The following is a 12,571-nucleotide window of genomic DNA, read 5'->3' as shown; positions in this document are numbered from 1 at the left end:
AAAGGTGTATTGGACCTCAGATTACCACAGGGCCTTTTCAGCTCAAGGCACAGCCACCAACGGTGGAGCAATTAAAGTCGGGGGTGCACGAGGTCAGAAGCACAGATATCCCAGAGGGTTTTATTGCTGGAGGAGGTCACAGAGATAGGGAGGGGCCAGGCCACGGAGAGATTCTAAAACAAACATAAGAATTTAAAAATGAAGACATTGCTTAACCAGAAGCCAGTGTAGATTAGAGAGCACAGGGTTGATGGGTGAACAGAAAGAATCTGGCATGAGTTTGGACACAGACAGCAGAGTTTTGGATGCCCTCAAGTGTACAGTAAGTGAAAGATTGGAAACCAGCCAGGACGGTATTGGAATATTGACTATTGACAGTCTAGAAGCGACAAATGCCTGGATGATGGTTTCAGCAGCTGATGAGCTGAGGCAGGGTTGGGGTCGGGACGGTGTTACCAAAGTGGAAACAGGCAGTGTTAGTGATGATACCTATATAATACCTAGTGCTATAATACCATATATGAATGCCTGTTGCTGAATTTACTTTCCTGTTTTTGGCAAGGATCAAAAGAATGAGGCTAACGTGTTGTTCAATAAGGAACCGTTCCAACATGCTCAGGATAAACACACTCTGGGTGAAGGGGCCAGCTTTGGCTGCAGGCTGGAAACGGGGTTACTCACAGACACCTCAGGAGACTCCAGATCCGGGTTACACCAGAATTTTATGGCCCCACCACGGTGCGGACGGGGCCTTAAAATGCAGTGAGCCATTCTAAACTCCACTGACTTCGGTGGGAGCGTAAAATCCTGCTGCCCTAAAATTCCGCCCAGGGTTCCCAACCCTCCAGGATCGTCCCGGAGTCTCCAGGGAATTAAAAGTTAATCTCCTGGACGCTGCTGTCAGCAGCACACGGGAGAAAAATCATAGGGCCATTAAAAGCAGCTGGGTGTATTTTTTTTCATTTTCTTTGGACACTTGCGTTTCTTAGTTCTAAAAATATTGGAGATGGGGGAAAAAAAAAATTGCTTGGCCGGATGATTGGAGCTAACGTGATGAAAGATCCAGGAATTTGTTGGACCGGAGTTGGCACAACCCTAGTTACACTCCCTGTGAGAATCAGGCAATAGGGAAATGCTGGGTCTCATTTGATGGGCCAATGCTGATTCATCCTTCACATTAATAAAGATCACTTACACAGCACAGTAAAACTGGCAGCCATAGGTTTGAATGATCTGTCGCTGTGGCACATCAGCAGTAAATAACGCTCAGGCATTCTGTCTTAACAAATTAATTATGTAACTGTTTGCATCTGTGGAACAAGACACTGAAATTAGCTTTGATTGTTAATTAAAATACTGTCCATGAAAGTAGAGGATACTACAAAATTTCTAGTTAAATCATGACATTTGGAGAATCCTTCCATTTGATATTTTTGGAGTGAAAGTTTGAGGGGAAAGGTCAGAGCAAAGGTCAAAATGAAGTTTTGTGCTCTTATGAAGAAGGTTCTCCAGAGAATAGTCACTGATTCCATTTCCTTCAGCGCGATTTATTACTTGTTCATTGTCATCATAGCTTGGTAACCAGTTAACTGGAAATCTTGGGCTAGGATCAAAAATTTCTCCCCAAATCATTGATAGAAACCTAAGCTCACTTAGGAAATGGATCTGCATTCACCTCTGCCAAACACACCCCTTAAACCCAGTTAAAAATGCAAAATACGAGTCATTTTTTTTAACCCTACCACTGTGTTTATGATTCAAGCTACAGTGAGCAATTGCTCAATTGACTAAGATGCGGGCCAATGATAATAATAGTGTGCTCACAAGCAGAGATCTAAAAGAAAAGGAATGGAAAGAACTTACATTTCTGTAGCATCTTTCATGACCTCCAGACACCACAAAGCTCCCTCAATGTGATAAATGACCAATTCATCATTTTGTTCACTGATGTTGATTAAGGGATAAATATTGATCAAGACACCAGGGAGAACTCACCTACTCTTATCCAAAAGTGTTATAAGACCTTTTAAATCCACCTGAAATGGCAGAAAGAGCCTCATTTTAACGTCTCGCCCAGAAGATGGCATCACCAGCAGTGCAGCACTCCCTCAATGCAGCACTGAAATCCCATCTGAAATTAATCTGGGCAAAGTCTGGGCGGTAGATTTTTTTGTCCACATAGATTTAATCGATTTCAATGGCATGAATATCAGACGGATCCTGTAAGGCATGTACAACCCCCTCCCACAGATTACCACACAATCAGTGAAGACAAAAATCACACCCCCAGATGTTTGAACTTTAACCACAAGCAGCTCTGGGCCACTTTGAGATATGAGTTCAGCTCTTATCTGTAGAGTAATAATAGTCATTAAGTTATCTCAGTTCTGAAACAAAAGAATCTTCCGCTGCTAAACTGGCTAGTTTTGTGACTTTTTTTCCACCCATCCCTGACGTCCAACGAATATTGTTAGGTCAACGAATACGAAGAGCTGGCGGTGTTCACCTGAAGAATAAAGACAGGTTTGGGGTAAATGTTGCTACATACCCTTCTCAGCACACAGCTTGACCTGTCAGGAATTTCGGTTCGGAGATCAGTGGGGTCACAGGGTCCTCTGTTTATTACAATTTATGGAGAGAAAACCCAAATTGGAGATATACAACCCCTGGGATCGGAATTTTATGCCAACAATGCAAGTTAGTGGTAATGGTGAACAATGCAATATTTTTTTAAAAATTAAACCTATCTTTACAAAGTTAATTTCATTCAGTAATGTATTGTTAACATAGCTCTGTCTAGTAGGCATCTTGCATTTCAACTAACAGGAAAACATTCATCTTCCTGCTGATAATTCCTCATGTTTACACATGTTTGACGGACGACTTCCTTTCATTAGCTTAATGAGTAGCTTCTCTGTTCTCTCGCTGCAGACCTTGCTGTGAACTGTGGAATATTAAAATAGCTTAAGATTCTCAAAACATGTGGCATTCGAGTCACATAAAAATAAGAGCTTTTAAAGCCAATCTCCTAACACTGTCTATGTATACATTTTTTTTAAACTGCTGTCCGATTTTTAAAATTTTTACTTTATTACGAGTTTCCTGGAACTTGGAGGGAATTAACATGGAAAAATGAGATACATGTTTTCAATGCTTTTTATTGTTTTGGTGCTTGCATTAAGACTAATTACTGTTGGGGAACTGGAAAGTTCATTCTCAATCTAGTTCCTAGAAGGCATAGCCCAACAATACATAACTGACCCTAATTTGCTGCCAATTTGGCACCAATTGGCAATGCCATTTAGACGTAGATAGTTCTTGTTTGTTTTAGGAAATTGCAAAAGGAGATACCACATTGGCATAGTAAAGGGTGTGTTTCTGATGTGCAATGTTGGGTCAGAGAAAGAAAAAAAGAAAGACTTGCATTTCTATAGCACCTTTCATAACAGCAGAACATCCCAAAGTGCTTTACAAAGTAATTTTGAATTGTAGTTACTGTTGTAATGTGGGAAATGTGACAGCGAATGTGCACACAGCAAGACCCCAAAAACAGCAATGTGACACTGACCAGATAATCTATTTTTATGATATTGATTAAGAGATAAATAATGGTCAGGATGCCAGAGATAACTCCCTGTTCTTCTTCAAAATGGTATAGTGGGATCTTTTACATCCAGATGGGAGCTCAGTTTAACACAGCGCAGCACCCCCTCAGTACTGTATTGGAGTGCCAGCTTTGATTTGATGTGCTCACATCCTTGAGTGGGTCTTGAATCAACAACCTTCTCAACTCAGAGATGAGAGTGTCGCCAACTGAGTCATAGCTGACACCGGACTACCCCATGTGAAGAAGATTTATAAAAACAGAGCTGATTTACCAGTGGGACAAACTCATTAGGATCACATACGTAGTCACTCGTAACTCATTCAATACTAAATTATGGATAACGAGTTTCATTAAATTATTAAGCTGTCACATCACTTCATCAACACCTTGCATAAGCAAGATGCCACTGTTAGATGTACATTGATAATGCAAAAGTGGCAGAATTAATATAGTTGAAACCAGTGACAAAAAATAATACTCACAAAAGTGTGGTGTAATCATTCACAGAATAGAAATGCTGGACAATCAAATGCCATTTTGGAAAATCCCAAACCTTTTCTTGAGGATTGAATTAAATCCTTCTACAACAACACTTGATATAAACTGAAATATTCTGGCAAAATCCATTGTGTTCTAATTTGCCTTCAGGGAATGGCAGAATTTGCAACTAGGACATCAAAAATGAACCACCATTCCATTCCATCCCACGAAAATCACAAGTTGGCATGATGGGACAAGAGAGCTGCTTCCGATGGACATAGAGCAGGAGCTCCCCCATTCAGTTGTACAATGGTTGATCTGTATCTTAAACTCCATCTACATACCTCGCGTCTGTATCAAGTTCCATACCGTTTAGTACTCTTGCCAACAAAAAAAAATCCATCAATCTCAGTTTTCAAATTTTCTACTGATTCCCCAGCAAGGTTCAACATTTTGGGGGAGCGAGCTCCAGATTTCTGCTACCCTTTCTATGAAAGAAGTGCTTCCTGACTTTGCACCTGAACTTAAATTTGAAATCTATGTCCTCTTGTTCTGGATTGCCCCCATCAGAGGAAATAATTTCTGTTCACCCACCCCTTGGCGAGTTGCTGCAGCACAACTTGTAGATCCACAACGCTGATCGCTGGTGATGGAAGGAGTGAATGGTCAACATGCTGGATGGGGTATCAACCAAGTGAGCCGCTTTGTCAAAATCTAACTCTTCTAGCCCCAGAACCATTGTGGTGAATCCGTGCTGCACCTCTTCCATGGCCAATATATCCTTCCTGAGCTGCCGTGCCTAGTTTCAAATGTTGGTTTGGATGCAGTTTGACCCGATTCAGTACATCAATTGGGATATGATGCTCGAACTGGATCAGCTTTCGGAGAAACTGGCTTTCCTAAGTTATTCATTATTCATTACTGTTATGGATGACCCTTCCATCACACATGGGGAAACATGACCCTAATTAGTTTTGGATGAGAGCTGTGTGTCACTATCTTCAAGCCATCTAATAGATCGCAGGCATCCTGCTGGAGGGGTTTATTGATCAACCATTGCAATTGTTTCAAGGCTGCCTTCCCATCTTCCATCCTGCAGCTCTAACACACATTGTTCACCCAGCAACTCCGTGTTCTTTGACCTATATTAGATAGTGGTATGTCCAATCTCGAAATATCTCTATGTTAAAGTTCTCACCCTTGTGTTCAAATCCCCCTTTGGCCTTGTCCCTTCCTACCAGCAACATTTTCCAGGCCTACAGCCCTCCATGATGTCTACGTTCCTACAAGTCTGACTGCTTGTCCACACCCCCCTCCCTTTTCACCACCATTGGCTTCTGCGAAGCGCAACGGGATATTTAGTGCGTTAAAGGTGCTATAAAAATGCAAATCGTTGTTGTTATAATGTACGAGTCAAAGGCAATTAATTCAGACTGATACTCCAGTGCATTACAGCATTGCACTGTTGGTATGCCTTCTCCGGGGACCGTTAAACCGAGACATACGAACATACAAATTAGAAGCAAGAGTAGACCACTTGGCATCTCAAGCCTGCTCCGCCATTCAATAAGATCATGGCTGATCCGATTGTAATCTCAACCCAACATTCCTGTCTACCCCCGATAACCTTTCACCCCCTTGTTAATCAAGAGTTTATCTACCTCTGCTTTAAAAATATTCAAAGACTCTGCTTCCTCTGCCTTTTTGACCCGCTTTTTGACTCACGACCCGTTGAGAGAAAAAAATTCTCCTCATCTCTGTCTTAAATGAGTGACCCCTTATTTTTAAACAGTGACCCCTAGTTCTAGATTCTCCCACAAGAGGAAACATCCTCTCCACATCCACCCTGTCAAGGCCCCTCCAGAATCTTAAAGGTTTTAATCAAGTTGCCTCTTACTCTTCTAAATTCCAGTAGATACAAGCCTAACCTGTCCAGCCTTTCCTCATAAGATAACCCACCCATTCCTAGCATTAGTCTAGTAAACCTTCTCTGAACTTCTTCTAATGCATTTACATCTTTCCTTAAATAAGGAGACCAATACTGTACACAATACTCCAGATGTGGTCTTACCAGTGCCCTGTACAACTGAAGCATAACCTCCTTACTTTTATAATCAAATTCCTCTCACAATAAATGATAACATTCTATTAGTTTTTCTAATTACTTGCTGTACCTGCTTACTAACCTTTTGTGATTCACGCACTAGGATACCCAGGCCCTTCAACCTCAGAGCTCTGCACTTTCTCACCATTTAGTTAATAAGCTTCGTTTTTATTCCCCCTGCCAAACTGAACAATTTCCTATTTGCCCACGTTGTACTCCATTTACCAGATCGTTGCCCAATCACTTAACCTATCTATGTCCCTTTTTTAGCCTCCTTAGGTCCGCTTCACAATTTACTTTCCTACCTATCTTTGTGTCAACAAATTTAGCCACCATTCCTTTGGTCCTTTCATCCAAGTCATTGATATAAATTGTAAAAAGTTTATATAAGACACCATCTGCCCTTTGTGGTGCATGTATTAGGGTCCCACAACATTATGCAAAGAAGAACAGGGAAGTTCATTTGGGTGTCCTCAACAACTACAACAACTTACATTTGTATAGCACTGTGTGTGTCATCACCACTTCCACCTTTAAAGATGGCTGCCACTGACATTAGAGTTGGCCCCTCTGCGCATGCCCAGTGGTTCATGCATGCCAGAGCCTTCACTAACATCATTCTGAAGTGCCGATACACACCCTTAAGGAACTAAACCGTCTCCAGGTGCTCCAAAGGAATGTTACTAAACAAAATTTGACACCGCACCACGTAAGGAGTCGCTGAGGCAGATGACCAAAAGCTTGGACAGAGACAGGAGGTTTTAAGGAGCAGGGGGCAGAAAGACAGAGGTCAGGCAGCATCTGTGGAGAGAAACAGCTAATGTTTCCGGTCGATGACCCTTCGCCAAAACCGAAGGAAGATGTTTCTTCACAGTACAGTTTCAGCAATACTCCAGATCTTTCTTCGGACCTGGTGAAAGGCCATCGACCTGAAATGCTAACCGTGGGCGGAATGTTATGGCCCACCCACTGACGGGATTTTCCGGTCCTGCCGAAGTCAGCGGACTTTTGAACGGATCGCCGCATTTTCCAGCCCCCATCCCGCTGTGACAGGGCTGTAAAATTCCGCCCTCTGTTTCTCTCCGCAGATGCTGTCTGACCAGCTTAGTATTCCCACCATTTTCTGATATCTTTAATTTCCGAATTCCATCTACAGTATTTTGCTTCGGTATTTAAAGTAATATTTTGTGTGTGTGTGTGTGTGTGTGTGTGTGTGTGTGCTTTTTTTAAAAAAAAACTAGGATTAAACCAGGTGTGGGTGTGAAATCTAGTGCAAGGGTTTGCTGGCATTCACTTCACACAATTCTATGAATTCAAGCCTGCCAGAAATACAATTATTTCCTCAGGGCAATTTTATGCCAATTAGTAACTGGGGGAATTCATTGACTGTGTAGATAAATGTACTGTCAAATGGCAAACATGTTTGGGCTCTTAGATATGATGGATATTGGGAGGAGTGTTGGAAAGGAGAGTGGGCGTGGGGCAGGGAGGGAGGGGGGTCAGTGGTGTATTGACATGTGTGGAAGGAGTGCAGCTTTTGGACGGCGTTCAGAGCTGATGCTGGGGCCTCTCACTCATTACCCGTGTCACTCTTGGAAAGTGAACAGTCGCCTTGAGCTGACTGGTCATTACAGGCGCCTTCCTGGGCTCCACTCGTGTGGTCAATTTGCCCAACTGAAGGGGACCGCTGAGCAGTTCTTTGTGCTTGACATTCATGAGGATGGAGTCGGGGCTGAACTCTCTCTGACAGAGGATGGCGGGGCTTCACTGCTGTCTCCGGGGCAGTTCAGGGTAAGGGAAAGTTTTCTGTTGGTATCATGCATTAGCCCAGGAGACTGCTCCCTTGATCAGTGTGGAACTCGCTCGCTGCCCCGAGTCACACGCGATGGAGAAGGGCAGCCAGAGTGTAGGAAACCTTACCTCGGGTGGTGTATCCTAGAGAGGGAGAGAGAGAGAAGCAAACACTGTTGAAATCGGGAATAAGTTTTGGAGGATTGTTTACGTTTTGGGGGTGGGGGGGGCGGATTTGAAAATGAAGTTTGCGCTGGGACTGGGAACTGGTTAACTCCAGGAGGGGGAAAGGTCAGAGCTCAGTTGAAGTGTGTAGTCGCAGAGCATTGAGAGACTGCAGCAATGTTATACCTGTCCCTCAGTCAACCTGCATTCTTATCACCAATCTCCCTGAAGTCTTAAGTAACTCGTTATCGACACAGATCTTTAAGGAAAACTTTTGTGGCTGGTTATGTGTCAGTGAACACTTTCCCTCTAAGTGTTGCATTCCATCCTGTCCAATAAAATGATGAAACAGCGAGTTGTCTTTAACAAGGACAGCGTGTTTAAAATAACCCTCCCAATAGAAATATAGGCTTGCTTTTGGAGATCCACCTAATTAAGACAGCAGACCAGATAAACCAGATAAATACACAGCGCTGCCTTGAAACTGGAAAACGGAACATTTAGACAGTTTTAGGTGGTATAAGATATATATATATTTTAAAATCTGTTGTCTTGAATCATCGATCCACAGGGGCATTCCAACAAAGATTTTTTTTCTTCGGGGAATGGTTATTTTACAATTCTACAAATGGCTCTGAGTATCAAAGCGGTACAGAGGGAAGAACAACATTGTGGTTTAAATTAGATCGCGGACTGTGTAGTTCAGTTCAAGAGGTAAATGGATCCAGGCACCAATGGTTGTGGGAGGGAGAGGGAGTGTCGTGGGTGCAGGATGCCACACTGGTACCTGGCTGACAGTATTAACAGACCCGCCACATGAAACCCCTTCTTCAATCCTCACCGAAATTCTTTTTGAAATGTAGCATAGTGTGCTAAACGATAATGGACACTTCTAAATAAAATTGCATTTATACCGTGCCTTTCATGATCTAGGGATACCCCATTGTTTTTGCAGCCAGTGAAACGCTTCAGACGTGCAGTCACTGTTGTAGTGGAGGAGACGCTGCAGCCAATTTGCGCACAGCAAGCTCCCACAAACAGCCATGTGATAACGACTGCAATATTGCCAACTCCGCCAAGCTCTTAACCATCTAGCGATTTGGGGGAGAGTTTCCACGCAGGCTTTGGGAGCCTGACGTTGGGGGCCAAAGGCCGGGGGGGGGGGGGTGGTCCCGAGCTTCCACTAGCTGTCAGCAAGATCAGTCAGCGATATTCCCTGCACATTCTCCATCCTATCAAGGATGGCGTGTGGATTCTCAATACTGCCGATCCAATCAGAGGTGTAAAATTAAATACATAAAACAGAAGGGGGGGGAAACAGTTGGCCCCTTAAATTAGAGAGAAATTCCTCTCGGTGGACAGTCAGGGCCATGGGGGGGTGGGTGTGGGGGTGCTGGGGGGTTGCTTTCCTGTCCACAGCCCCCTCTTTGGGGATGGAGTCTCTGGCTCCGATGGCCCCTCACCCCAGCCTGTCCACCTCCACTGAGCTGGTGACCTCAGGGGGGCGGGGGGTTGGGTAGGGGGGTGTTGCTGCTGCGCCGCCACCAGCAAAATGCCAGTGGGCACCAAAACCGATCCTAATTGGGGCCTTAACCAAGTTAATCGGCTGCCCGCCTGCCCCAGTTCTCCAGTGGCAATGATTCATCAGGGAGCTGTCCCAACGCCATTCCCTGCCAATTTCTTACCTCTGCCTGTCACCAAAGCCCCCAATACAGGACAAGGAAAATCTAAGATAAAAGCAAAATACTGCAGATGCTGGAAACCCGAAATAAAATCAGGAAAGTGCTGGGAAAGCTCAGCAGGTCTGACAGCATCTGTGGAGAGAGAAACAAGAGTTAATGTTTCAAGTCTGTATGACCCTGGTCATACAAACACGAAATGTTAGCTCTGTTTCTCTCTCCATGGATGCTGTTGGACCTGCTGAGTTTTTCCAGCATTTTCTGTTTTTATTCCAGGGAAATCTAATCCTTGGTGCATTAATCAGGAGGTGTTATGTTTTTTAAACAGAAACCTATAGAAAAAAATACTTAATACGTGGATACAGAATTATCAAAAAGGAAAACAAACTTCTTTGTGATCTGTCAAATATTAAAGGCAGAGGAACTAATGACCACATTTACCCTGTAGGAAAGAGTATCATAGTATCACATAAATCTGGACACTACTTAACAAATTTAAATTTTCCACGAAGATATATTAACAAATCCCTTGAGTTCAATGATCCAGCGTATATTGGACTCAACCGGAAAAGCAGAAGTCAACAGAGCTGGAAATGTGTCTGTTTGCAATATTACCTTGATAAATGACTTTTTGCCTTCATGGGTTGGCTCTCAGTTCACTAAAATATTAGTGGGGCTAATTTGAGTGCAGGAATGGTGATACATGATTAACCTGCTACTGTTCAAAGTGATGCAAGCAGCATAAACCTTCATGCTGCCTGTCAATTATGATTGCAGAGTGCAGCCGAATGCATAGCCCGCTGCTTAGTGGCTGCACACCTCAGCAGGTGACCCAAGTCCATGTGAGACCAGCCTGCACCACTTAAAGCCATCGTTTACTCTCATTGCTGAAGCACCACCACAGGGGAGTGGCGAATGAACCTGTGGAGAATGAACCTGCTGTCCTCTCCCAGGATTACAGCCTGCTGTCCTCTCCCAGGATAACAGCATGCCTGCTCCCTCCACTGCCCACAGCCAGCACCTTTGCTGTTGCCTCTCAGCCAGCCAGGCCAGACTGCTGCCTCCCATGCCGAGGTGCTGCAGTCCCAAGTTGGGCCTTCTGGGCTCAGAGCTGTTCGAGGGTGTCCTGCAGGGCCATCTGCAGTGTCCCTGGTAATATTCAGCACCTTTCCATCAGCCACTGTTCCATTCAGGCACTGTGCCAGAGCACTAGGACAGGAAACAGCACTTGGAAAACAGGCACTAAGGGAATGTTCATGCTGATTACCTGAGCTTTGCATTGATTGTTGGATGTGCTGTTACATAAAGTTGATACGGAACGGTTATTTTGTGGTAGCCTTTCAGGAATTTGTAAGGAGGAAGCTGTGATGGTGCATAACAGAGGGATTGGAAGATGTGGGACTGTTGGAAAATGTAGAACTGAGGTTGTGTTCACGAGAATTGGAGTCGAATGATGAGCTCACATTTTTTAATTCATTCATGGGATGTGGGCGTCGCTGGCTAGGCCAGCATTTATTGCCCATCCCTAATTACCCTTGTTTAGAGGGCATTTAGGAGTCAACCACATTGCTTTGTGCCTGGAGTCACATGTAGGCCAGACCAGGTAAGGACAGCAGATTTCCTTCCCTAAAGGATTTAATGAAGCAGATGGGTTTTTACGACAATTGGCAATGGTTTCATGGGCATCGTTAGGCTTTTAATTCCAGAATTTTTTCATTGAATTGAAATTCCACCCTCTGCCATCCCCCATACAGCCCCTCTGGAGTGTGGATGTGCTGGTTGCCTCCTCCCTTCCTCTTTGTCCTCCAACAGCTGTCACCCTATCCCTGGTGGAAAGGACTGTGCCCTCATTATGATGATGGTACAACACGCCATCACGAATTGCAACACTGGCTGCACAGAGGTCTCCTCCAGAGCAGTCAAGGCAGAAGGACTTTAGCACCAGCACCCCAATCGTCTGCTCAATGTGGTTTCTCTTGGCACCATGGCTTTCATTGTATGCATGCTGACCAGGCGTAGTTGGGTTGTGGAGGGGAGGCATCTGCTAAGTTTGGAATGGATAGCCCTTGTCACCCAGCAGCCACCCTCTGGATCGATGTGGTGGCTGAAAGATTACTGGAACAGCCAACTGATGCAGGATGAACACATAATGACTGCGGCCAATATAGCAGGTATCCACCAGCATGATGTGCTGAGCATGGTCACATACCAACTGCACATTCAGTGAATGGTAACCTTTGCAGTTGCATTACTTCTCAGCAGTGTGTCTGCAGTTGATGGTATCTTGTGCCATGGCGATGCCTGCTACCCTCCCAAAACCACATGCATGCTCTGCCTGCTTTTCTCTCTTTAGAGAGAACACAGTGGAGTCCCTGTCCTGGCAGAAAGAGCCACCTCTCTGATGCAGCTGTGGATGGTGAACTGGGCGATGTTATGTTGCCTGTTCCAGCTTGGGAGGACCCTGACAGATTGAAGTTAAGGGCCACTGGCAGGACCAACCTCCCATGATATTAAGGCTGCAGGTCTGGTTCCAAGAGGTGCAGAATGCTGTCAGCACCTCCATGGAGAATTGCAGATGGCACAAACACTGCTGTTGGCTCAGGTGCAGGTAAGAGAAGTGCTTCCAGAAGGCCATAGTGATAAGGCCTCCTGTTGAGAGCCCTTTTCCCCCTCCCCCTCATCTCTCCCTGAGCAGCTTCTCTTATTTTCTGTTTCTGCGCCGGGGGGATGCAGGGCTATTATTTT

The 12,571-nt window shown here is 44.5% G+C and overlaps 1 protein-coding gene across 6 annotated transcripts in view; it reads left to right on the top strand.

Annotated features, from left to right (window-relative positions):
• Window positions 1-7,701: 7,701 nt before the first annotated feature.
• The window catches only part of LOC144684008 (uncharacterized), a 134,837-nt gene continuing 129,967 nt past the window's right edge, over window positions 7,702-12,571 (top strand). For all 6 annotated transcript variants that reach the window (XR_013577380.1, XR_013577379.1, XM_078547688.1 and 3 more), the window contains exon 1: window positions 7,702-7,982. Coding sequence is in view for 2 of the 6 variants with exons in the window: in XM_078547686.1 (XP_078403812.1) it covers window positions 7,945-7,982 (38 nt within the window). In the remaining 4 variants the exon portion in view is untranslated. The remainder of the gene's footprint in view (window positions 7,983-12,571) is intronic.

This window comes from Cetorhinus maximus, chromosome 8 (assembly GCF_964194155.1).
Source record: "Cetorhinus maximus chromosome 8, sCetMax3.hap1.1, whole genome shotgun sequence".
Classification (NCBI taxonomy): Eukaryota; Metazoa; Chordata; class Chondrichthyes; order Lamniformes; family Cetorhinidae; genus Cetorhinus; species Cetorhinus maximus.
The sequence above is the reverse complement of the archived record's forward strand: the minus strand, read 5'-3'. Positions and strand labels throughout refer to the sequence as shown.